Source organism: Eutrigla gurnardus (assembly GCF_963514095.1).
Source record: "Eutrigla gurnardus genome assembly, chromosome: 9".
Lineage (NCBI taxonomy): Eukaryota > Metazoa > Chordata > Actinopteri > Perciformes > Triglidae > Eutrigla > Eutrigla gurnardus.
The window spans coordinates 10,481,761-10,503,830 of record NC_139923.1 but is presented as its reverse complement, the minus strand read 5'-3'; the positions used below and the strand labels follow the sequence as shown (position 1 = coordinate 10,503,830).

Here is a 22,070-nt window from a genome sequence, read left to right as displayed (position 1 = left end):
TGTGATATGGGGGCTATAAACAGCGGTATTGCCAGCATAATAAGGGACTGCAGGTCAGATGTAGTGGCCGTCAACTCCTATTGGGAGTTCTTATGGAGGCGCATATGTGGCCCCAGAAACCCCCACCCCTCATCTTGGCGTCAGCAACTGATGCTTAGAATAGTTCACAAAGTCTGACATGTTACTGAGCTTGGGTTTCAGCTGCACAACCTAGCTTTCTCTCCTTAACCCCCCCCCCCCCCCCCCCCCCAGGACAAAACAGGCACCTTTACCACCTCACCATTCACAAGATGTATTACCAGCCCTAAGATAAATACTGTTATGAGTTATGTCTTTGTCGGGTCAAAGATTTTACAGCAACAAAGTGCAACATTTCTAAAAGCATCACAGGTGCAAGAAAGAAATATCCTAAATCCCTGGTGATAAAATTAGTATCGTTAGTGAGAGATAGTTAATGCATAGATGCTAAAGGGCCATAAATATCAGGACAAAAAGTGACAGCTTTTAGCTACAGCAATATATTTGACATTTCTGTGAACAGATTAACTTGGACATGTATACTGTACATCAAAAAATACAATCTCAAGACAAGAAACTGTGGAAAATAGTAAAAAAAAAAACATCCTCCGGTATAATGTTCATACACATTCCACATGTGAGGATTATTAACCAACAACACCATGATACACTTAATCACATTCAATATACACAGAAGGAAGTTTTTACACTCAAGTTGTTCATGCGTTGTCAATAAGCCATCAGTGCATGGAAAACAATGTTGATTCACTGGGTGAAGCATCACTACAAATTATTTGACTTCTTAGCTTAAGGGATCCACAATGAGACACACTGGAATAACACAAGAAGGCGAAACCAGCAACATGTAGAGCAGGTCTCCTCACCGGATGTCTGAATGGTGAAGTAAGAAGTAAGTACGTTTTCCAACAGTCTCCCTGATTGTCCGTGGCGGCTGTGTGGACCACAGCACCAACACCCAGAGGACAGTTCAGGCCAAAACAAACTGCCAGTTTGTGAGGAGGATTTTTATACCTCTGATAACGGAGACGACAGATGTGGCCGGGTTAAACTTTAACGTGTTTGCGTCGCCTTTCTTACATTTGTCCCTGAAGACGTATATGCAGCCGTTGCAGCTGGCCACCTTCCACAGAGAAGGGACGCAGCTCCACACCTCGGGGAAGCGCAGGCGGGTGAAGCTCTCCAGCAGAGGGTTGTAGCACACCAGGGAGTCTCCCTCCGCTACGATGAAGATCACGTCCATGTGGACGGCAGCGTGCATGCAGCCCGCGAACGGCAGCATATAAGGTTTGATCTGGCACTTCTGGGAGGCGGTGTCGAAGCACTGAATCAGTCGAGATGGCTTGGTAAAAAAGTCCATGTCATTCTCCTCCCCTCCGAGCAGGTAGATGGTACCACCCAGGTTAACCCCGGCAGCACCGGACACTGCAGTGTCCAGCTGGCTGGTCTCTGTCCACATGTTGTCTTTCACTGTGTAGTAGATGACGGCGTTTGAGAGCGTGTCCTGCAGCGTCTTACCTCCTAGTGAGTAGATAGCATCCTCAGTAGAGACGGAGACCATGGTATGGTGGAGGCGGTCTCTGGGCAGCGGGGCGCAGCGCTCCCAGTCCATAGTGTGCATGTTGCACTTCCACATGCGGCGAGGAATGGACCCCCCCACCACATACAGGTCACCCCCATGTTTACAGGCTGCAGTTATCTGGTGGCATAAACTGTTCTGGCCGCTCACGCTGACTGAATCGTCCTCGTCACAGTGAAGCGACACAGCCAGGGAGTGAGTCCGCGCCTCCTCTTTACCAATCAGGTAAATGTGGACATTCTCACCGATTTCCTGTAGACACACAAGATAAGAAACATCAGACATTCAAAAATAATTACAACAGAAAGTCCCCTCTTCCAAAATAGTTTTCAGCTCTAGTGAATGTTACCTTGAGGTTTTCTCTGAGGATGCAAGAAAACTCCTCTCTCTCCACCTTGTTGTGGTTTATCCATGTCTCGATGGCCACTGTTGGATTCTGGGAGCTTGGAACTCCATCTGAACACAAACAAAACACAAAACCTAGTGATTCACATTATACAGTGATTTGCTTTACCATAGAGCTACTGGGGCCCTGTACTACAAAGCGAGAGTCGGGTTAGTGAGGTAACTTCAGGTTTTCAGTCCTATAACGGTGGTTCACTTCTTACCCGACAGATAAGACACCAACTCGTACAAACGCACTGCCTACTGACCAATCAAAGCTTCGTGTGTGGATTGTGAGATAATAATACACAAATGTGAGGAAGTTAGTCATAATCCAGACTAAAAGAAACACAATTTAAACTGCCAAATGCAGAAGGTACAGCTGGTAAATTAATGGGCATATAATTTCACTATAATATTATAAATCTATTAATTTACGAAGTCACACAGTTTGTGGTGTATTGCCAGCTGTCCTTCATGCATTTGGCAATTTAAACACATTTTGTCCTGGATTTTGTGTTTAACTTCTTCATACTTGTCTAGTTTTACAATTTATTAAATATGCCGCCCCATAAAAATGTGTATTCAAGGTGAATGGACTAAACTGTTCTTGCATGTCTCAGCAAATTAAAATTACGTATTACGTCATCTCTGCTAGCGATTATGATTAGGAGTAATATAAATAATACAGGACATTGTGGTAAATGTAAAAACATGGTATCTGACATCCTGGCACATCGTGATAGGACAGCACGGGGGAATACCTTTGATGATGTCCAGGAGCAGACAGAGAGGCAGATTGAGAAACTCTTCAGTCTGATTCAGCTGGGCCAGGTGGATTTTAGCACAATGCTTGGCTGCAGCATACAACTCCTGGTCACTGTGTCTATCTGCAAGCCACATCACCTAGACGAAAACAGGTCATCATTAAACTGATAATAGAGAGTTACGACACCGCAGCAGAGACTTGTGAAAACGTGAATCACCTGTAAGCAGGTCTTGACCTCTACTGTCCGTGAGAGGAAGCGGGAACATTCTTCAAACAGTGCAGTCAGCTGGTACATATCTGCCATCTCGTAGGTATCCTGAAGCTCCTCCAGCCTCAGTTTTATCGTGCCGTGATAGATGTAGTCAATCAGCAGCTGAAAGACAGTCGCGCTGACATCCTTCAGCTCAATAGAGCGGTTGTGGGACTCTTTGAGGTTGGAGGTGAACATGGAGCGAAAGAAACTGCTCTGTGCCGATAGCACCAGCCGGTGCAGGTGAAACTCTTTGCCATCCACGGTGACGGTGACGTCGGCGAACAGGCCGTCCTCCAGACAAAGGTCCATGATGCTCTTCACCACCCGGCTGGAGTGGGAACGGTCGGTGAAGGTGTATCCCAGGAAGTAGTTCTCCTCTCCCACAGAGCCTCCGACGCTGAGCCCCCCATCCTCGCTGGACTCCATCTTTGCCGCTCACCTGTCAGCAGTAGTTAGCAACCATTTACATAAAAACCCAATTGCCATGTTATAAGACTAATATAGCAGATACAAAACAGTTTGTAGTCTAATAAAAAAAATACTGCCTCCATTAAGGTAATATACCTGTGTGTGTGTGTGTGTGTGTGTGTGGGTGGGTGGGTATGTATGCAAGCTGCCCATCAAGGTCTATCTAAGCACATTCAATCACTCACACACTGAGGGATTTGGGGTACAGGGTTGTCAGCGCTGTACAACATAACATAATACAACTGAAGCCTCCAAAATCACCATTACGGTGAATAAATACCTTTCTGATCTCAAACAATCAGTCTGACAAGTCTGATGTAAACACATTATGAGTACACTGAAGGTAGGATGTATAGGACTGTTACATTAGACCGCATACGTTTCAGCTCGATGGATATTAATGAGTCCTAACATGCGAAGCAGAAAGGCAGCTGCTCAAAACCTTGGTTATGTTGCCGATGCAACGCGTTTTTAACGTCAGCAGTTCATCCACGCATGAGGGTGTGATGCTAAAGCTAACGCTATGTTGTGTTTAGCTTCTAATTAGCGACAGCTAGCGGTAGCACCTGCAGCAGCTAGCTAGCGGGCTAAAGTTCCCTCGAGTCACAATTCAGCCGTCATATCGTGAAAGTCCGGTTATCATGACGAATGCAGATGAGACAAATGAACCGTAACGCTTTAAAAACGACTAGTAAACAACGGTGGTTACCTGTGTATCCACGACTGTATCATTCGGGAGCAGCTGACCTTTACCCCGGAAGTAAATAAACTGGTCGCTAGCGTCAACTGGCGCCGCTGCTGCCTCCAGTTAGCGGAGCTGCTCTACTGCAGTTGTTTCTGGAAATATTCTTTGAAGTCAATATTCCTACAGAGACTCAGCTCACACGATATAATCAATAATAGATATCAGATATGATCAAATATACTAAACAAGTGTGTTGAAATTAGAGGAGTCAGTTGTGCGCTTTGGACATTTGGCTAATTGCTTAATTAGCTACACAGTTATTGACTCCAGGGCATGTTTTGATAATTATATCGGCCTTGTTAAAATATTCATCAATCTTCAGATGGAGAGATCTATGTGACAGGATGGGACACACCTGCAGCAACAGCAGTTGAGCCTGTGGTAGCAGTGGCACAGGGTGCAGAGGAGGAGGGCAGAGATGTTAGGGAGGGTCTGATGCCTCACTTTTTGTCAAGTGCCTAAACATTTATTTTGCCCTTATGTGTGTACTGATGTACAGAATGGGAGATGTGCACTATACATTTACTGTGTGTTTTGACCAAAAATAAAACCTTTTTGTATTTTGCTAATATGTCTCCACTTTTGTTCATACATTTACCAAGGTTATAAGGATTTACTGACAAATATAATGTATGTAATGTAAATAGAAGTAAAAGTATATGGTAGGAAATCTTAACTTTTGCTTTTTAACCCCTTTTCTGCACGTGTACAGACAAATGAATGAAACAGAAAGTCTTGATACAATCACACATTTATTAAAAACAAAAGTAAAGTGCAAAACCAACTATTTACAAAGTCCAAAGTACGTATGTCTCTAGAGACCAGGTCCAGGTGAGGGGAATGTTTTATGTACGCCGGTCACTCATTGCTTGGACGAGCTGGCCCAGGAGACCAAGGAACGCCTGGTTGAATGCAGCCGTCTGTGCACTCTCCTCCCTCCTCATCGTGGCTTCCAACTGTCTGGCATCTCGGGCGTCAGCAAGGAGCAACTGAATGTGGGTATCTCGCTGAGCCCGGTTCTGCTCCTGCTGCGATACATCCTCAGCCAGCATCTCCCTCAGCACAGCTGCCTGATCCTGCTGGAAGAGGCCCCTTTTTCTCTTCCCTGTACAACAATAAAGAAATGTATTAATAGTGGGTAATTAACCAAAGCAGGCAATTTCCTCCACAGACTTTTACATAACATTTGGATCTACAGTACACATTTGGGCCACACGAGAGAGCCAAAGTCTACATTCTGTTTTATCAATGATTGGGGAAAAACGAGAACCTGCACTCAACCAAAGCTATTATTTGATCCAATTCATGAAGTAATTAACACGAGTATATGTTATTAAACATGCATCAAATATGTGATTTTTCAAACGTATGTATCTTCAAAATGTCTGTTTTTTATTTTCTTTATTTACACAATAATTCGATCTTCTCACAATTTATAGATAAGGCCTACTGTGAGTTGGGTCGTGATAGTTTATCATTTTCAAAAAGTAGGTCCCAGAAATAAAACGTTTGGGAAACACTGATGAGTTGCACCATGGGTGGAAAGTGGACGACAGGTGGCAGAGAGGGTGGTGACAAAAAGCTGGGGGCAACTCCAACAGTTTCCAGCAGCATTCAAGTCAAAATCTCTGTGGGTTTCCCTAAATAACATACTCAACTTCAACTAAACTAAATTTTCTTCCTTGTTTTGTTTTATTCAACATGAATATTCCGGTAAATGCATCTGTGACGGCCATGCCTCTGGTGCTGTGGTACTGTTTGCTTGTACTGTTGTGTTGCAGATGCCCAGCAGGAGGGGTTTGGGCGTGGTTAGTTGCTGGGAACACCTGGGCCAAGTGTTCCCAGTACTATAAGAGCACACCTCACTCTGCGAGAGAGAGGGAGGACAAGGGAGAAATCCTGCTCTCCACTCTCCATGCTCCTTATTGTTTTGTTTCGACATTGATACGTTGGTTTTTGAGTTAGTTTCAATAAATGATCATTTCTTGCTTTAACTTCTTGCGTCTTCTCCTATTATTTGTCATGGTTTTTGAGCCGGCCGTGACACATCATTCAAGCAATAGCTTAATTGTTTGTACTTCAATTATGCAGATAAAAGGGTGAAAAGGTTCAAGTAATGCTGGCTCAAAATTCTGCACACTGTTGATGAAAATCCAGGATTTAAAAAATATCCCTCTCTGCTCTGCATCACAGCCATCTGGCATTTGGGAGTTTTTTTTCCAAGGTGGAAAAATGAATGGTATCCAGACTGCGCTGTTTCTGCCTGGATTCACACAAGTTGGTGAGGGAGAGGAGAAAAGGATGAAGTATTTTGTTTTTTGGGAATAATCAAAGACGAAAATGAAAATACAACTTCAAATCTGCCTTCTGGTTATTTTATGGCTTTTGTTTGTGCTGCAAGGTAAGTGGAAAAGAAGTTCTCCTAACAGGACTGTGATGAAGATAGAGATTTTTAGGGTGTGATCAAATTATACTGCATGCATGGATCAATATGCAATATATGACATAGCAGGTGTCAGTGTATATGCAGGCACAACAGTTTGTCTGAATTTCCATTACATTAGTTAAACGTCAGTATTTTCTACTTTAGATGTGGCTGCAGGCAGAAGTCCAACTCTGCAAAAAACTGACACATCTGTCTCTGATGCAAACCTGATGTTTGAGGTACTTCCTTCATTTAAGAGTCAACAGAAATCTCCATGCAGCTAAATCAAATATCATGCCATATTTCACCTGCAGAGTCAGTGATGCATGTTTATTTTTTTCCTATCGTCTATGCAGTTCTTGCTGGGCGGGGTGAGTATAGACCCTGACAACAACATTGTCTTGCTGGACGAGGAGATGGCATCGATGAGGTCGGGACAGGCTTTTCTATCTCAGATCAATGACAACATTCCCAGAAGTCTGAGCTCCATGACGCAGATGGTGACCACACTGAAGGATCAGAAGAGTCGGCTGACTCAGAATCAGTTTGATGGGGTTGTCCTGAGCATGGTGTACTCTGCCCAGCAGGCCGGGCATCAGGAGAGTCGAGAGGAACAGGAGGCATGGAGTGAAGTGCTCCTCCAGCTGGCAAACGTTACCGTCCATGAACTACGTGGAAGTTATCTCTTCAGTTATGCATAACACACACACACACAGTATGAAATAAAGGCGTATGCAATAAATTGCTTGCCTTGAATCATCCTGTAATGCGTATTCATGTATAATAATGCATGTGGACAAAGATTTGTCAAATAAGAAGTCAATCATGTAGGAAACATAATTCTTTATTATAATACACTAGAAAAACACTTTACACATGGGTCACACTATTATAAAGTTTACTTCTTCCTTTTTTTAGAACACCCAGTCTTGGTTTTGGTCTCGTATTCCTCGAGTGAAGCCAGTTTCTTCTTGAGCTTTGCGTCCACCGCAGGACTTCTCCTGTCCTTGCTGGAGCGCTGCGAACTTCTTCGCTGCCCTCTTGAACTGCCCTCCAACGCCGAGGTTTCCTCCTGCGCATTTTGCTGATGAATGTTCAATGCCTTGTTTTTATCCCAGACCAGCACCGTTACACCTGCAAGCGAACAACAAAAGCAGCTTAAGGGTTACGGTTACACGGGTTGACACACTGTGGAGTCTTCTCACAGAACTAGTTTGATCAGATCTAATCAATGACATGCTTTTGAAAAAACTTACCCATTGAAGATCCAATCACGTCACCCATTGGATTGAATTTGTTGATCTGCAGATAAATATTTGTGTGTGTGTTAATAAATACGTTTTTCATGTTTTGAAAGTTTCCTTGGTGTTTTGAAAAGACACACTCACAGATTTGATCCCTGAAGCGCTGGAATCTTGCAGCTGGAACACCAGCTCTGCTGTGTTGGAATCAAAGATGTCGATGGTCCTCTCATCTCCAGGGCAAACTCGGTCGTCAGGGTAGCGGCCCGCCACGATGAGGTCATAGACTGGGTGCCATGTGGCCTACAGAGAAACAATAACAGCGTTGTTTGTCACAAATGGTAACCTACCGCTAAATATTGCTTCCCCCTGGCACATCTCTTCAGAGACGACCGGGCCCGACATTATCTAGAAATGTAATGACATGTGCATTGATCTTTTGTGCAACTGAACTAGGTATTCTAGTAGTTTTTACAGTAGGATACATACACCTCTAGAGAATACCGGTAAACAAACCTTGATGGGCGTGAGATGCTGGAACTGTCTGTGTGGATGTTGGATGATATGTTGAGGCTTTGTCCAATCGGGAGATGAGTAGACCCGGATCTGGTCATACTGATCTGTGGTGAGCAACTTGGAGGAGTCCAACGGGTTGAAATAGGCTAAGAGGAGATGACGGTACCAGCTTTACAATATTATCTAGATTTTCTTTTCAACCTGTTGTCCATAGCAACTGTAATACAAATCATGGCCATAAACTCATATTAGGGTTCTTGTCTACCTTTTTATCAAATAAATTAAGGAAACAGAACAGAAGCTGGGGAACATGGATGTGAAAATCCAGAGCTCCCTTAAAAAGGTCAAGACAAGTTACACTTAATGGATAATTTACTTTCATAAAATTTATATGGCACAAAAAAATATAAAAAATGTATAGTAAAGAGAGAAAGCTGAAAGTGAAACAAGGAAGTGTTACCTGAGTTGACAGCTCTCTCATGAGGCATCTCATGGAGGAAGCTCTTCTTGTCCTTGAGGTTTCTCAGGTCCCAAAGCTTCACCGTGTGGTCGACTGAGGCGGTCGCCAACAACCAATCACAAGAGGAGTTGAACTCAGCGTGGGTCACTTTGGCTTTGTGCAACTTGTCGCTGAAAATCTACAACATCAGAACAGGACAAAAAGGCATTTACAATTGAAATGCACACCTTGTAACTTCATCATATCCATATGAGAAATACTGATTCTCTTTGGTGGCCAGATGACAACACAAGTTGTTGGTTCATTCAAATACAGCAGAATAACTAAAGCGCTCCACTTCCGTGGGGTATGGACATGTACCTTTTGGCCATCCAAACCCAGGAGTACAAGCCTGCCCACGTTGTCTCCCGTCACAAGCATCTGTCGACGTGCAGACACGTCTACACAGCAGTACCAGTAACTGTAGGAAGCAAACACTACGTTTACTGGATATTACAGATGAGAAATTGAACTGGGATGAAGCTTGAGATCCCATAATGGAACAATATGATTTAAAAAGTTGAAATAATGGAGATGCAAACATTACACGTAAGCATCACATTTACAAGATCACAGCATCTCTTTAAGCCAAATATCAGGCTTCTTTGCAGTTTTCTCACCAAACGTTGTGGTGATCGTGGCCACAGTCTTGGGTTCTGGACAGAACGACGGGCGTGCGGCCTTCAAAGCTCTGCATGGTCAACGTGCCTTCACCAGAAGCCACGTAGATTTTGGAAAGGTCCATCGGGCAGAATTTCATCCCTCCGATAAAGTCTCCTGCTCCGCTCTGTGCAGGGACATAAATGCAGGCCTATCACGGGGCAGTTATCAGACCACACCACCACGCAGATGTTCACATTAAACCAACAGTCGATAGGAAGATTGGTGGTCAGGCACAAATATAGAACCCTTTCTGACTGTAGCGTAACAGACTTGGTCTTACTTCAGTACGTCTGTGTTGGTGAACACTGTTAAAGTTGTCCCATTTGAATCAAAGTGCCATCATGCCCGCCTAGATGAGGCGAACAGCTGAGTGGGATTTCATCATCCAAGACCAGAACTAGTCAAATCTGTTCTCAAGTCAATCTAATTGCATAGTTTTGAAATTAAATCATAGCTGCAAGATATGTAATTGTAAAGTGTTGCATAATGCATAAAGTCATATACTGTTGTCGTTCAAGCACCTGGTGCTGGAACTCACCCCTTTAAGAAAGGCTTTCCTTGTGGGCAACTCATAATCCCACAGGTACAGGTCCCCACCCTTGGAGCCCACTGCCAGGGTGGTGGGATGAAGGGGATGCCATTCCAGACAGGTGATCCTCCTGTTGAAGGGGCTGGTAGCACTGTGGAAGTGATAGGACGGCAGCAAGCGTACAAAAGCTTCCTGCAGACACTGGGAGACACAACAACGTCACGTACAACTACAGAAAGTGATGCACACATGGAATGATGATGTGATGCATGTGGAGATTTCCATTCTACATTCACATACAGATATGGCAATAATTACACATATTCACTGTGTCTGTATTTGGGCCTTCGGCAGTCTCACCCGTCTCATCTGTGAGTGAAGACCTTGTCCCAGAGTGCTCCTGTAAATGCAGTGCAGGATGCTCACAAACTCTCCTCTCTTCTGGATTCTTCTGGATTTAAGAGGAGGCCCTGCAAGGCCAATCGACTGTCACGACGGGAACATTTCATGTGCAACGTACTGAAGCTTGTCCTGTGAGGGCTGCGCACCTTGTTTGGATGTTTCGCCATTTTTTCTGTCTTGTAGTTTTTGGGAGAGAGTTGGACTGGAGTTCTCCCCAGTTCTTTTCTTCGGTTTAGCCTTAGATTCTGCTGCTTCTGCTGACTTCGTCCGTCTCGTTTTCATGTCTCCACGCTAAATAACGACTATTGGTGCACAACACAACAGATATGATTTGACTCGACACTAAACAAGCTGCCACAGTAAGGTTCAAACAGACGGCTTACCTGGGACGTCCAGTGTTGAGTGCTGCAGGATACCGACAGGGACTACAGGGTTTGTGTAACGTGGGAGTGATAATGGCTGCACGGCTGTGTTTTGTAACTTGTGTGAGTTACAACTGGTGGACGGTAGGTGTCAGTGCGTGTTTATGTACCGACAACCCTCAGCGGACGCCATGTTTGATGTTCAAGTAAGACTACAAACTGACGTCAGATCAGCTGAGGGGCTTAATTTATGAAAACACATTATTATTATGATGAGGTCAGTCATATATGACATATGTATATGTATAGTTTATATATATATATATAATATACTAAATATAAATAAACACATACACAAATAAATAAATACTGTCATAGTGAAGGCTTCGTGTTGCTGTTTATTTTCGTTTGCATGGTTTCGTGGAGTTTTCTGTTGGTCTGTTAGTAGCCTATCTGTGTACCTGACGACTGTTACATAGTTTACAGTTCCGTTGCTTCCACAAAAGGCTCGGCACGAAGGCGGAAACACGTGTTTGCTTGTTGTGAAATCTCATTGGCTGCTGCCGGCTAGTTTTGAAAAAGTCCTCCTGATTTCAGGGGGGAGGGAAAGTTCAAAACGGTAGGAACGGTAAGAAGAAGAAAAACGAAGCAAGACGCAGCGAGTTACAATGATCAGACAAATGTGAGTAAAGTTTACTTCTTTACAACGGCATTCAAAGTCCGTTACCTATACGTATCATGTTGGATGTTGTGTTTCAGTTTGCGGACTTGTAACGGAATCTCAACAACTAACGCTAGCTAGCTTAGCCGTACCGCTAGCTTGTGGGCTAATAAGCCGTCTAGTCGGTGCTTTGTGAGCGCTACCCATGTCCTGTGCTTATGAATTGTGATTATTTTTTTCAGGAAGGGTAAAACCCCTCGCAGGCCTCCCAAAAAGCCTTCCAACACCCAGAAAGATCCCGTTGGAGTGAGTTCCAATTACGTTTGTTAACAATCCGTATAATGTATTAACGTTCGGGGTGTAATGTTTAGTGTCTGGCGAGTTGTAGCGAAGATATCGCTTCGTTACGAAGGGTGGTTAATAGTTTTGCCCAAAAGACTCAGTTAACTGAGGGTAGCGAATAAACACGTCGTCCAACCGTCCTTCCTTCTGCCCAGGTGTACTGCCGTGTCCGGCCTCTGGGTGGGGAGGACGAGGAGTGCTGCATCGAGGTGATCAGCAGCAGCACCATCCAGCTACACGCACCCGAAGGCTTTAAAACAAACCGCAATGGAGAGTACAAAGAGGTAACGTGGTCTGCATGCTCTTACTGTAAACTATTCCCACGTAGAGACCAAAACCAACAACACATTGTTCCTGTAAACCAGTGTTGTCGTAGCCGTTGTTCCTCCATTCAATCCCTCAAACACGTCCTGCTTCCATTAACACTCGGTAGTGTATCAAATGTTTATTAATCCACATGATTAAACAACGTTTTCTCAAAACTACAGTGCACACGTGATTTGGACATTTGAATGTTATCATTTGTTTGTCTTTTAGTAGGAAGTGGGTTTGGGTGAGCCTCAGAAAGTAGACACAAAAATACCACATTGTTTTTTAGTGCTTTTAGGGCATTTATCGACAATAATAAAAAATATAATGAGCAAGCTAACTCCTTTTTAATGTGATATACTGTATTTCCCCATGTGTATTCCCCTTATTTTTTTTTTTTTTGCTTCTCAGACACAGTATTCCTTCAAAAAAGTATTTGGAGTGTCGATGTCCCAGATGGAGCTGTTTGAGCATGTAGCCAAACCTCTTGTGGACGACCTCATCCATGGAAAAAATGGTAAGAATAAAAGCTGCATTTATTTGTTCCAAACAATAACAGTTTGACTACAGCTATCTGCCTAAATGTATTTCTCAATAGCAGTAATTCACTTGCATTTCCTTCCACTGAATCTTCTTCCACTGAATTCTCTTGCATTGTTTCAGGTCTGCTCTTCACATACGGGGTCACAGGAAGTGGAAAGACGTTCACCATGACTGGCTCCCCAGGCCAGGGTGGACTTCTACCTCGTTCTCTTGACATGATCTTCAACAGTATAGGAACCTACCAGGCCAAAAGATATGTAAGGGAGCAAATATTATAAATAAGAATGATGTTGATAATCTCTTGTACCCACACATGTTAATAATACAAACTTAATTACCTTCTTAAATTCCTGCTGTTTTTCTTTTCAGGTTTTCAAGACTGATGACAAAAATGGGATGGAGGTCCAGAATGAAGTCGATGCGTTGTTGGAGCGCCAAAAGCGGGAAAACAACGTGCCTATTCCTAAACCCTTCTCCTCCAGGTAAGTCTGAGTCCTGTTAAGCACCAGTGTTCTGCTGCAGTGTAACTGATGTATAATTATATACAATACATGTCACTACTTGAATTTTAGGCAAAAGCTTGATCCAGAAATTGCTGACATGATTAAGTCGGAGGAGGCTCATAAAATCGATGGTATGGATGAGGACAGCAGCTACAGCGTCTTCGTCTCCTACATAGAAATCTACAACAACTACATCTATGACCTCCTCGAGGAAAGTCAGGAGGATGCAATCAAACCAAAGTGAGTCCATGAAATACGTTACGTGAAAGGAACATAATTCATGCATTTAAAGACTGATGAGAAGAGAATCAGCATAACATGTTACCTGTTCAGAGACAAATTCTATTTAAATGTGGAGGTGATTTCTTTTAAAGTAGCTGGAAGACAATTATCCTTTCTGTTTACTAGGTGGAACGGTGGAGGCACACCTGTACGCCAGAACACTGAGTTCATGTATGTGACCAGTGAATGCTCATATATGACTAGTAGCCTGATTTCACAAAAACCTACAATCTAGATTGTGACTAGAACCCCGTCAATGCTGGAGACATATTCAAATTTACAAACTTCCTCAAAAATGGTAAACAACAAATAACTTACCCAGAAGCAATATTTTTAAAAATTCACCAATCCAAGGCATAACATTTTGAAAGGATGGAACTTTTTCTGACATGATCCAAATTGAAACCTTACTTTGAGAAGTCTTTTTGGCAAAAATGCCAAATACAGCTGAATGGATTTTACTATTATTAAATCAGACTGGTTTTCTGAAGCAGCAATGCCAAATTTCACTAGTTCCAGGAGTATGGTAGTAAGTGATATAGTTTTGGACTGGTGCTCCAAAACTATATCAGAAAACAAGCAATTTGATGATGTCACCAAAGACTTTGTGATGGCATTTTTTATTTTATAGAACAAATGACTGACAAAAAAATACCAATAAATGAAAATCATTAATTGCAGCCCTGAAGCCAAAGTTCTCTTGTTAAAACACAAGCAGCAGCACAATAAATAATGCCTGAATAAAATACTGTCAAATTGGTGAAATTACCATTCAAATCAAATGGTCTGACTTGAAGAATAAGTTAAAAGTAATACTCTGGGCAAGTATTCAATGCCAGATTTAGAGTGGCCATAAAATAATGAGGTTTGATGCTGATTGCAGGCTACGCATGGTGATGTTTCCAGTATTGATGAGTGTTCATTTAGTCCTAAAAAATCATTGCATCATCCCCCAGCTGCTTGTAGTCTTTATGGCAAAGCTCATAAATGTCCTTAAACCTGCTGTCTGTCGCTTTTGTATGGCGCTTCATGAATGTCCCTGAATTATTCCCCCCCATGGCTGGAATCAAGCAAAATTAATATTCTCCTCCAATTGTTCGACACATCTGTTGCATCACTGACACTTTTTGTTCTCAATGTAGACCACCTCAATCCAAAATCCTCAGAGAGGACCAGAATCATAACATGTATGTGTCTGGTTGTATGGAGGTGGAAGTCAAGTCTGCTGAGGAGGCGTTTCAAGTATTCTGGAGAGGTAAGTTGTTGTAACATCTGCATTTGGAAGTCAAAAAGTCACATTTAAAGGGGGGAAAGTAAAGAAAAAACATAGCACTGATGATAGTAGATGTGACTGACCTGGCATTGCTGGCCTCCGGGTCGGCTCTGGCCAGGATATGACCACAGTTAATCTTCTCTCTGAGCTGAGTAAGGGAAAAAATAGTTAATAGTGGTTGAACTTTTATGTGAATATGGAATCTCTGACTAAACACGTTTGAAAAGTTGCCTTTTCTGTGTTATTCCAGGTCAGAAGAAGAGAAAGGTGGCAAACACCCGCCTGAACAGGGAGTCCAGTCGCTCCCACAGTGTGCTCATTGTTAAACTGGCTCAAGCCCCCCTCGATGCAGATGGCGACACCATTCTCCAGGTGAGTTGAACTGAAACCAAACATCTGGTCCCCGATTCATATTTGGATGAATTATAAGCACCTGTTTTGATACAGTTCAGTATTTTCTGATTTGTGTTTGTTAGGATAAAAATCAGGTGACTGTTAGTCAGCTGTGCCTGGTGGACTTGGCAGGAAGTGAGCGCACTGGGAGGACGGGGGCAGAGGGCACACGTATACGCGAAGCAGGTTTGTTACCAAAACATCCAAAAATAAATGTTGTTTCTAGCTGAAGTTGGTATGAGATTAAACAGCATTCTTTCCTTGCAGGTAACATTAATCAGTCTCTGCTGAATCTGCGGACGTGCATTGAGATACTCCGAGAGAACCAGATGTGTGGCACAAACAGGGTATGAATCACCAGACTAAAGCTGAATACTGTGATGTATTTACTAGGGATGCATGACATTTTATTGCATAACCGAAATGACCTCAATTCATAAGTGTGTATTGAACCGTGCATGGCGTAGTGTACGGTTGAATATTATATTGAGATCTGCGGCATCCCTAATATTTACTGATGAACCATGCAGTAATATAGTTTTTCTCTTACAGATGGTCCCCTACAGAGACTCAAAAGTAACCCATCTGTTCAAAAACTACTTTGACGGAGAGGGAAAAGTCAGAATGGTTGTCTGTGTCAATCCCAAAGCCGATGACTACGAGGAAACCTTGGTAAATCCATGCTGCACCTTCACGGCTTCTCTTAACAACAACATGTAAGCTGCTTTCTGTCTGACACATGAAAGATGCTCTCTGTTTGTCCAGCTGGTGATGCGGTTTGCAGAGATGACCCAGGAGGTGGAGGTGGCACGGCCAGTGGACAGGCCCATCTGTGGCTTCACCCCGGGCCGTCGCCATAGAAACCAGGCATTTAAAGAGGAGCTGTCTCGCAAGCTGGATGAGCGTGGCGGACCAATAGATAGAGGTATGTTATGCACTATATTGGATGTATTGGAACAAATGTGAGACATGCCTGATTTATGGGGGAAACATCAGCTGGACTCGGCTCCGGCCCCCGCAACCCGTAACAGGATAAGTGGTCAATAACGGATTAAACTGGCTTATTTAAATGAAACATGTCAAACCATAGTCTATTACATTTCTAATTTTACCGTCTCAAAGAGAATCGGCATGAAGCAGCGGATTCAAGTCTTTGTCAGATTCTTTTAAAAGCCGAGTTAATGCTCATTCTTTCTGTTCATTACGCAGTCATTTACTTACATTACCTATAAAAGTTATTCATTCCCATGCATGTTTTCCTGTTTTCTTTGGTTGTGGTTATTGCGCCTGGAATAATAGTTTCTAAGAGCTTAATTTTGAACTTGCATTTGAGCTAGAAGGAGGATTTTGAAGACGAGCTGAGTTTACTAACCTAGACAAATATTTTCAGGTACATTCTGTAATGTAAAACAAACTAAAACATTTTGGTAAACGGTAGATGTTTGTTAACTAGGTGATAATTGTTGTCAATGGGATTTAACAAGCACTTATTTTACATTATATATTTTAAATATTTAGTCTTTGTAAATCATTGTCAAAAAAAGCCCAAATTATATTGGTGAATTATTTTAAATTTTTTATAGGCACTGTACATTCCAATCAAAAACATTCTCACATCTTCTGCTTATATTCATTTATAATGAAGTTAGTCCTCACATTTGAGTCTTAATTTGTGGAAAAATGTACAACAGTATTTCCATATTTGGCCCAATGCAGTATGTTTACACTTGTAAACATAGAAAAGAGCAGTTGTGTTAATTGTCTCTGCTTCCTTTAGATTTGGCCTCTGTTATAAACCTGGTGAACAGCTTCCCACCTCTACCCTGCTGTGACCTGACTGACCCCCACGATGACACCACCCTGACCAGGGTGGCTGAAGCTCTGCAGAGCAGACACAGGATCAGGCAGATGATGATTGACGAATACAACAATGCAGGTGCCTGCTGACATCCGAGCCCACAGCTTTGAATGATCAGGTTTGGATTTCTTATCTTGGCTCTCATATTCTCTCCGTTTGTGTTTTTTTTAGCCAACAAGATGAAGTCGATGTTACAGGAACTGGACAACATCCTAATTTCCAAAGAAAATGTCATTCATGAACAAAATGGCAAACTGGTGGATAAGGACAAAATCATTCAGAACAACAAGACGGAGCTCGAGCGCTTGGAGAAAAAAAACAGGATGCAGGAACACAAGGTGACGAGACGAGAACCTTCAGACCTCCCAGAGATTTCTGGTCTGTTTAGTCAATATATTGCTCAGTTTCTTTAACGACCTGTATGGTCCTCCTCCAGATTGATATCCTGCAGAAAACCACTAAAATCTATGAGGACGACAAGCGTTCTCTCAAGTATGAACTGGAAACCAGAGACCAGAGGCTGCAGAGGGAGGTGACTGACAAGAGACGCATCGAGCAGCGCATGCATGGCGTGGTCACAGACACACAGTACAAGTGGGAGAAAGAATGTGTGAGTAACCCCTCTCATAACACAGGCTGATAAATACGTTTTGTGTTAAAGTAGCACACCTTGGATTATATCGTTTGTATTGTTTCACCTTTCCCAATGATTGCTAATGCAGCCGGTGGTGTTGCACTTTAACATTATGCCTCTCGCTGTGCAGGACCGACGCGTTAATGCAATGCAGCTGGAGATGCAAAACAAGCTCTGGGTGAAAGACGAGAAGCTGAAGCAGCTCAAGGCCATCGTGACGGAGAGCAAGACTCCAGGTCGCCCTGATCCTCCACCGCGTCAGACGCAGCCTCAGAGGCCCTCCAGGGAGGAACGCCTCCCTCCTAAGAGATCGGCCTCACCCTCACCTGTCCCTGTACGTTGTGTTGACCATGTGTCTACAGCACTTGCCTAGAGCCTGGTTGATTTATCTGTTTTCTTCAGCGGTCTAACATTACTAACATCACCAATGTGGAGGCAGTCGGAGCGTCCACATTAATAACTGTAGTACAGCACATTCATCCTGCAACACTTAACTACTGTTGTGAAACTTAAAATGTGACTGTTTGATTATATTAGCTGGTAAAGAGGAATGTGATGAGTTGAAGAGGAAATGCAAGTAACAATTTTTAAATTTCATTAATGATTAATCTATGGATCATTTTATTTCAATTACTTAATGTTTCTTTGAATATGTTGAGAAATTACCATCACCATATCCACAAAAGTCCACAGTACCATTTAACAGAAAATTATTTATCAGGCAAATGTCTTAAGTGATGGTTCCAGCTCTACATTAGGATATATTCAAAGGTGTTATCTTGTAGCCACATGTACATATAGTAAGCAGGCAACTGGTGTTGATCATAGATTCATATTTCTCAATCATTAGGTCTGCACCATTAAAAAAATCATATTACCCTGCAGCCCATAGTGACAATAGTAATGTGACATAATGGACTGCAGATGTCTGCTGCTCCATTCCACCAGCTACAGGAACGTTTTATTCTCGTAATTTCTTTGTACTAACTGTATCTAACTGTGCAGTCTCTCCCCTTCACTCCTCAGAGCCCTGTTGACTCTCCCCATGTCAGGCCAGTGCCAGGACCAGTCAGTGCCACTAGAGTTCAGGAGGTTGAAATGAACCCAAGGCCTACCTGCCCCATCCCCAGCAGCAGTAGCAGCCTGTCTGTGTCTGATTGCATTTCTGCATGGGAAGAGCAGGCAGCCCTGGAGAGCAGACAGGTTTACCGTTCCCCCAGTACGCCCATGAGAACCCAGTCCCCAGCAGGCTCCTCAGTCAGCAGCAGGACCAGGAGGAGAGCTCTGTTTCGGGTTAGAGAGGAGGAAGAGGTCAACTCCCCTACATATGATCTAGACCTAACTGAGAGGAACTACAGGGTCAGTGAGTTAGCTACAGGAATCAGTTTAGGTTTTATAGAGTCTCTGATCAAGTGCTATGAAGATTTTTTCCCCCTCCACTCACCAGGCAGAATATTTGACAGTTTCCCCCCACATTTGTGTTTCTACGACTGAAGAAATCTCCATCCTATACCAGTCTCAAGATGGTTTGCTTTTTAGGATTTGATCTGAGCTTTGTCTTGCTTATATTTATGTTGGCTTGTCTTACAACTGCTTCTCCACTCTGTAGACCATGACACCGGTGCGACCGTTGCACCGGCGCTCCCGCTCAGCTGGTGGCGAGAAGTGGGTGGACCACAAGCCCTCGTCCAGCTTGGACTTGGGTACTGTTTTGCAGCCCGTCATCCCCAATTCCATCCAGGTGTCGACCCCAAATGAGAAGGCCCTGTCGAAATGTGACCGATACGTGTTAACACACCAGGAGGTCGCCTCTGATGGCGAGATACAGACCAAACTTATTAAGGTCAGTACGCGTTGAAGCATTTGCTATTGGATGCAATGAAGTGAAATCAAATAGCGATTCATTCCAATTATCAGTTTGCTAGCATGATCACGCTTTTCTTTTTTATGTTTTTTTATAACTAATCAATAGTAAGTTAGATATCACCAACATTTCTGAGTGGTACTAGGAGACATTAATGCTTTAAATAGGGTCACATGTATGTTTCACATTCATCAGAGGAATATGCACTAAATACTTTATTTCTGAAACTTCACTCCAAGGTAGACCACATTCCACTACGTATCTGAGCAGTGAAGTCTGCTGTATTTTATTTAAATATGCTTTGAGCATCTCAGGGTGTTTTTTTTTGTCTGTAAAACACTGTCAGTATATTGTCCTGGTCCTTTTTCAAAATGGGTAATTAATTATTGAGAATTTGTCACTTCTCTTTTAAAAAAAAAATCATTATTTGGGGATTTTGATTTTCATGTAACTTGTATTTTCAATGTAGCTTCTGTTTTACATTTCATAACCATGTGCTGCATTTTTTTTACTTTGTTTGAACTGAGAAAGAACACCCTTTGCTGTAACATCACACATATTCTTCATTTTCCAGGGTGAGGTGATTAAAACGAGGGGAGGAGGGCAGGCCGTCCAGTTCACGGACATCGAGACCCTGAAACAGGAGCTCACCACAGTCCCAAGGTAGCAGCTCACAGCCAGTTCAGAGTTGCTTAGTAGCCAGGCGTTATGATGTTCAAAATCGTTTAACACTTTACATTTGTGTCTGCAGCCGCAAAAGAAAATCATCAGAAGGTGCCAATGGAGATGGAACAGATGGTGCTTGGACTGATGTGGAGACGAGGGTAGGATGATGATATGAATTAGTTTCCAATAAACTACCATTGGAGAGCAGATGGATGTAATGAAATCTACTCTGCATGTTTAAAAACGCATCCGAACATACATCACTTGTTCTTTTAATTTGAAAATGTTATGATCGGATAACGCTTGTCATAATTAACAAACTTTGGGGCTAAGAACAATTATTTTCATTATTGATTATCAATGGATTATATTCTCCATTAATCAGTGAACATATAAGATAAAATGTCACCATTGTTGACACTATCAAATATTACACCAATCCTTTCAACTCTAAATACAATGCATTCTGATACAAAAAATTAAATCAATGCAGCTCTGACACCAAACATACATTTGTAGGCAAACAAAAGGATCACAGGGAGCTGCTGGTGTCCCTCAGACCACCGGTGCTCTTGCTAAGGGTAACTTAACAAAAAGCAAAAAGTACAAAACACCAGCGCGTGTCGGCTTGTGCCTTATACACCCTGAGGAAGACGCAAGCCGACACGCGTTGGTGTCTTTTTTTAAATGACCCACTAAAATAAACCTCACCTGAGTGCCTGTACTTTTTTCTTTTTGATAAGTGTGTAGGCCTCTAGTATTGTGTTACAGGACGTACCTAATTAACTAGTAACTCACTTCGTGGATATATCTTGGCTTCTGTTATTATTGTCATTTTCTTTTTACAAAATCAGGTAACTTCTTGTAGCACTCTTGAAATTACACAACCATTGCAGGCAGAGAGAGATATGAAATAAACATCAACGGTGTTTATCTTTGTGTTGTTGCTAATGTGTCCTTCAGATGAATGTAAACACTTCAGAGTAGATTTGGGTCCTAATGCGTGTTCTGTCCACAGTGTTCTGTGGCTTTGGAGATGAGGGCTGGATCAAACATGGGTCCTGGCTTCGAGCATCATGGGATCACCAAGTAAGCCGTCTATAGAGATAATTTATTATTATTATTTTGCAGTACACAGAACAGTATTTGATTGACTTCTTCTCTTCTTACAGGCGCAGAAAACCCTAAAAGCAGCTGACGGCTGCTCCAGTGATCACTCCCTCTCACCTGGCTGTTGTGCAATAGTCTGAACTCTATATTTAGCTCTAGTCATGATATTTAAACATTTCCCACGCTTTTATATATGAAAAGGTGTGTATATACATGGGTCACCAAAGCTGTTTTGTAAAAATATTTTATATGTTGTATTTGAACCAGCGAGCGTTATGTCATCCAGTCAAGGATGGTGGTAAATGTTTAGTTAGTGTGGCACTTTTCTATGTAACATAAGCACGTATGTTACTCGGCGAAGCCGCCAGAATATTGATTTCTGTCTGCTCCGTACGGTCCGTCTCTTGATTGTTGAATTATATTGAGTTTAAAGTAGAGTTTGAATAATCCACTTCTTTTTGAATGTCTTTCTTCATAAAATATGATTCTGCCACAGATGGAACTGCTCTCTCCTGCCTTCACTGTACACTCAGGAATAAAATTCCTTTGACGTATCAGTTTGTCATACACACAGTAAATACAATGCAATTTTGACAGACATGGTGTGTTGTGCTCCAAGCGCCAGTTTCATTTCTGAACACTAGATGGCAGCCCAGGACAGCAGTCCATTATACATGTTGAGCAAAGGAATACTTGAGAGGCACATGATGCCTGACAGTATGATGGGGCCTCAGCCATACTGCACTACTCTGTTAGCATGT

The 22,070-nt window shown here is 42.6% G+C and overlaps 4 protein-coding genes across 6 annotated transcripts; 2 read left to right on the top strand and 2 right to left on the bottom strand.

The window, feature by feature from the left end:
• Positions 1-502: 502 nt before the first annotated feature.
• On the bottom strand, positions 503-4,308 carry kbtbd4 (kelch repeat and BTB (POZ) domain containing 4). The gene is made up of 5 exons (XM_084018374.1): positions 4,199-4,308; positions 2,986-3,460; positions 2,764-2,905; positions 1,965-2,071; positions 503-1,867 (listed from the first exon to the last, which is right to left on the bottom strand). Exons 2-5 carry the CDS (start codon positions 3,445-3,447, stop codon positions 1,007-1,009), a joined length of 1,572 nt encoding a protein of 523 aa, XP_083874500.1. The 5' UTR covers positions 3,448-3,460; positions 4,199-4,308; the 3' UTR covers positions 503-1,006.
• A 2,144-nt stretch (positions 4,309-6,452) lies between these two features.
• Positions 6,453-7,366, top strand: LOC311018100 (protein FAM180A). The gene is made up of 3 exons (XM_084016877.1): positions 6,453-6,635; positions 6,825-6,898; positions 7,016-7,366. The coding sequence occupies exons 1-3, from the start codon at positions 6,575-6,577 to the stop codon at positions 7,358-7,360; spliced, it is 480 nt and encodes a 159-aa protein (XP_083873003.1). The 5' UTR covers positions 6,453-6,574; the 3' UTR covers positions 7,361-7,366.
• Positions 7,367-7,557: 191 nt separating this feature from the next.
• ddb2 (damage-specific DNA binding protein 2) lies at positions 7,558-10,986 on the bottom strand (the record flags this gene model as incomplete). Its single annotated transcript, XM_084016876.1, has 11 exons — positions 10,893-10,986; positions 10,656-10,817; positions 10,468-10,577; positions 10,117-10,308; positions 9,536-9,702; positions 9,237-9,336; positions 8,877-9,054; positions 8,417-8,562; positions 8,048-8,203; positions 7,916-7,961; positions 7,558-7,793 (listed from the first exon to the last, which is right to left on the bottom strand). The coding sequence occupies exons 2-11, from the start codon at positions 10,789-10,791 to the stop codon at positions 7,558-7,560; spliced, it is 1,467 nt and encodes a 488-aa protein (XP_083873002.1). The 5' UTR covers positions 10,792-10,817; positions 10,893-10,986.
• Positions 10,987-11,458: 472 nt separating this feature from the next.
• On the top strand, positions 11,459-21,861 carry kif23 (kinesin family member 23). 3 transcript variants are annotated; one of them, XM_084016813.1, is made up of 23 exons: positions 11,459-11,553; positions 11,775-11,838; positions 12,030-12,158; positions 12,595-12,700; positions 12,847-12,983; positions 13,096-13,208; positions 13,299-13,469; positions 13,638-13,682; positions 14,654-14,766; positions 15,035-15,156; positions 15,261-15,363; positions 15,445-15,524; positions 15,730-15,849; positions 15,943-16,102; positions 16,955-17,113; positions 17,207-17,373; positions 17,472-17,645; positions 17,800-18,003; positions 19,279-19,512; positions 20,108-20,196; positions 20,285-20,357; positions 21,218-21,288; positions 21,372-21,861. In XM_084016813.1, exons 1-23 carry the CDS (start codon positions 11,540-11,542, stop codon positions 21,385-21,387), a joined length of 2,664 nt encoding a protein of 887 aa, XP_083872939.1. In that variant the 5' UTR covers positions 11,459-11,539; the 3' UTR covers positions 21,388-21,861. The 3 variants fall into 3 exon arrangements, with proteins under 3 accessions (XP_083872939.1, XP_083872941.1, XP_083872940.1); XM_084016815.1 differs by lacking the exon at positions 13,638-13,682; XM_084016814.1 differs by lacking the exons at positions 19,279-19,512; positions 20,108-20,196; positions 20,285-20,357; positions 21,218-21,288; positions 21,372-21,861 and adding an exon at positions 18,696-19,256.
• Positions 21,862-22,070: the final 209 nt, after the last annotated feature.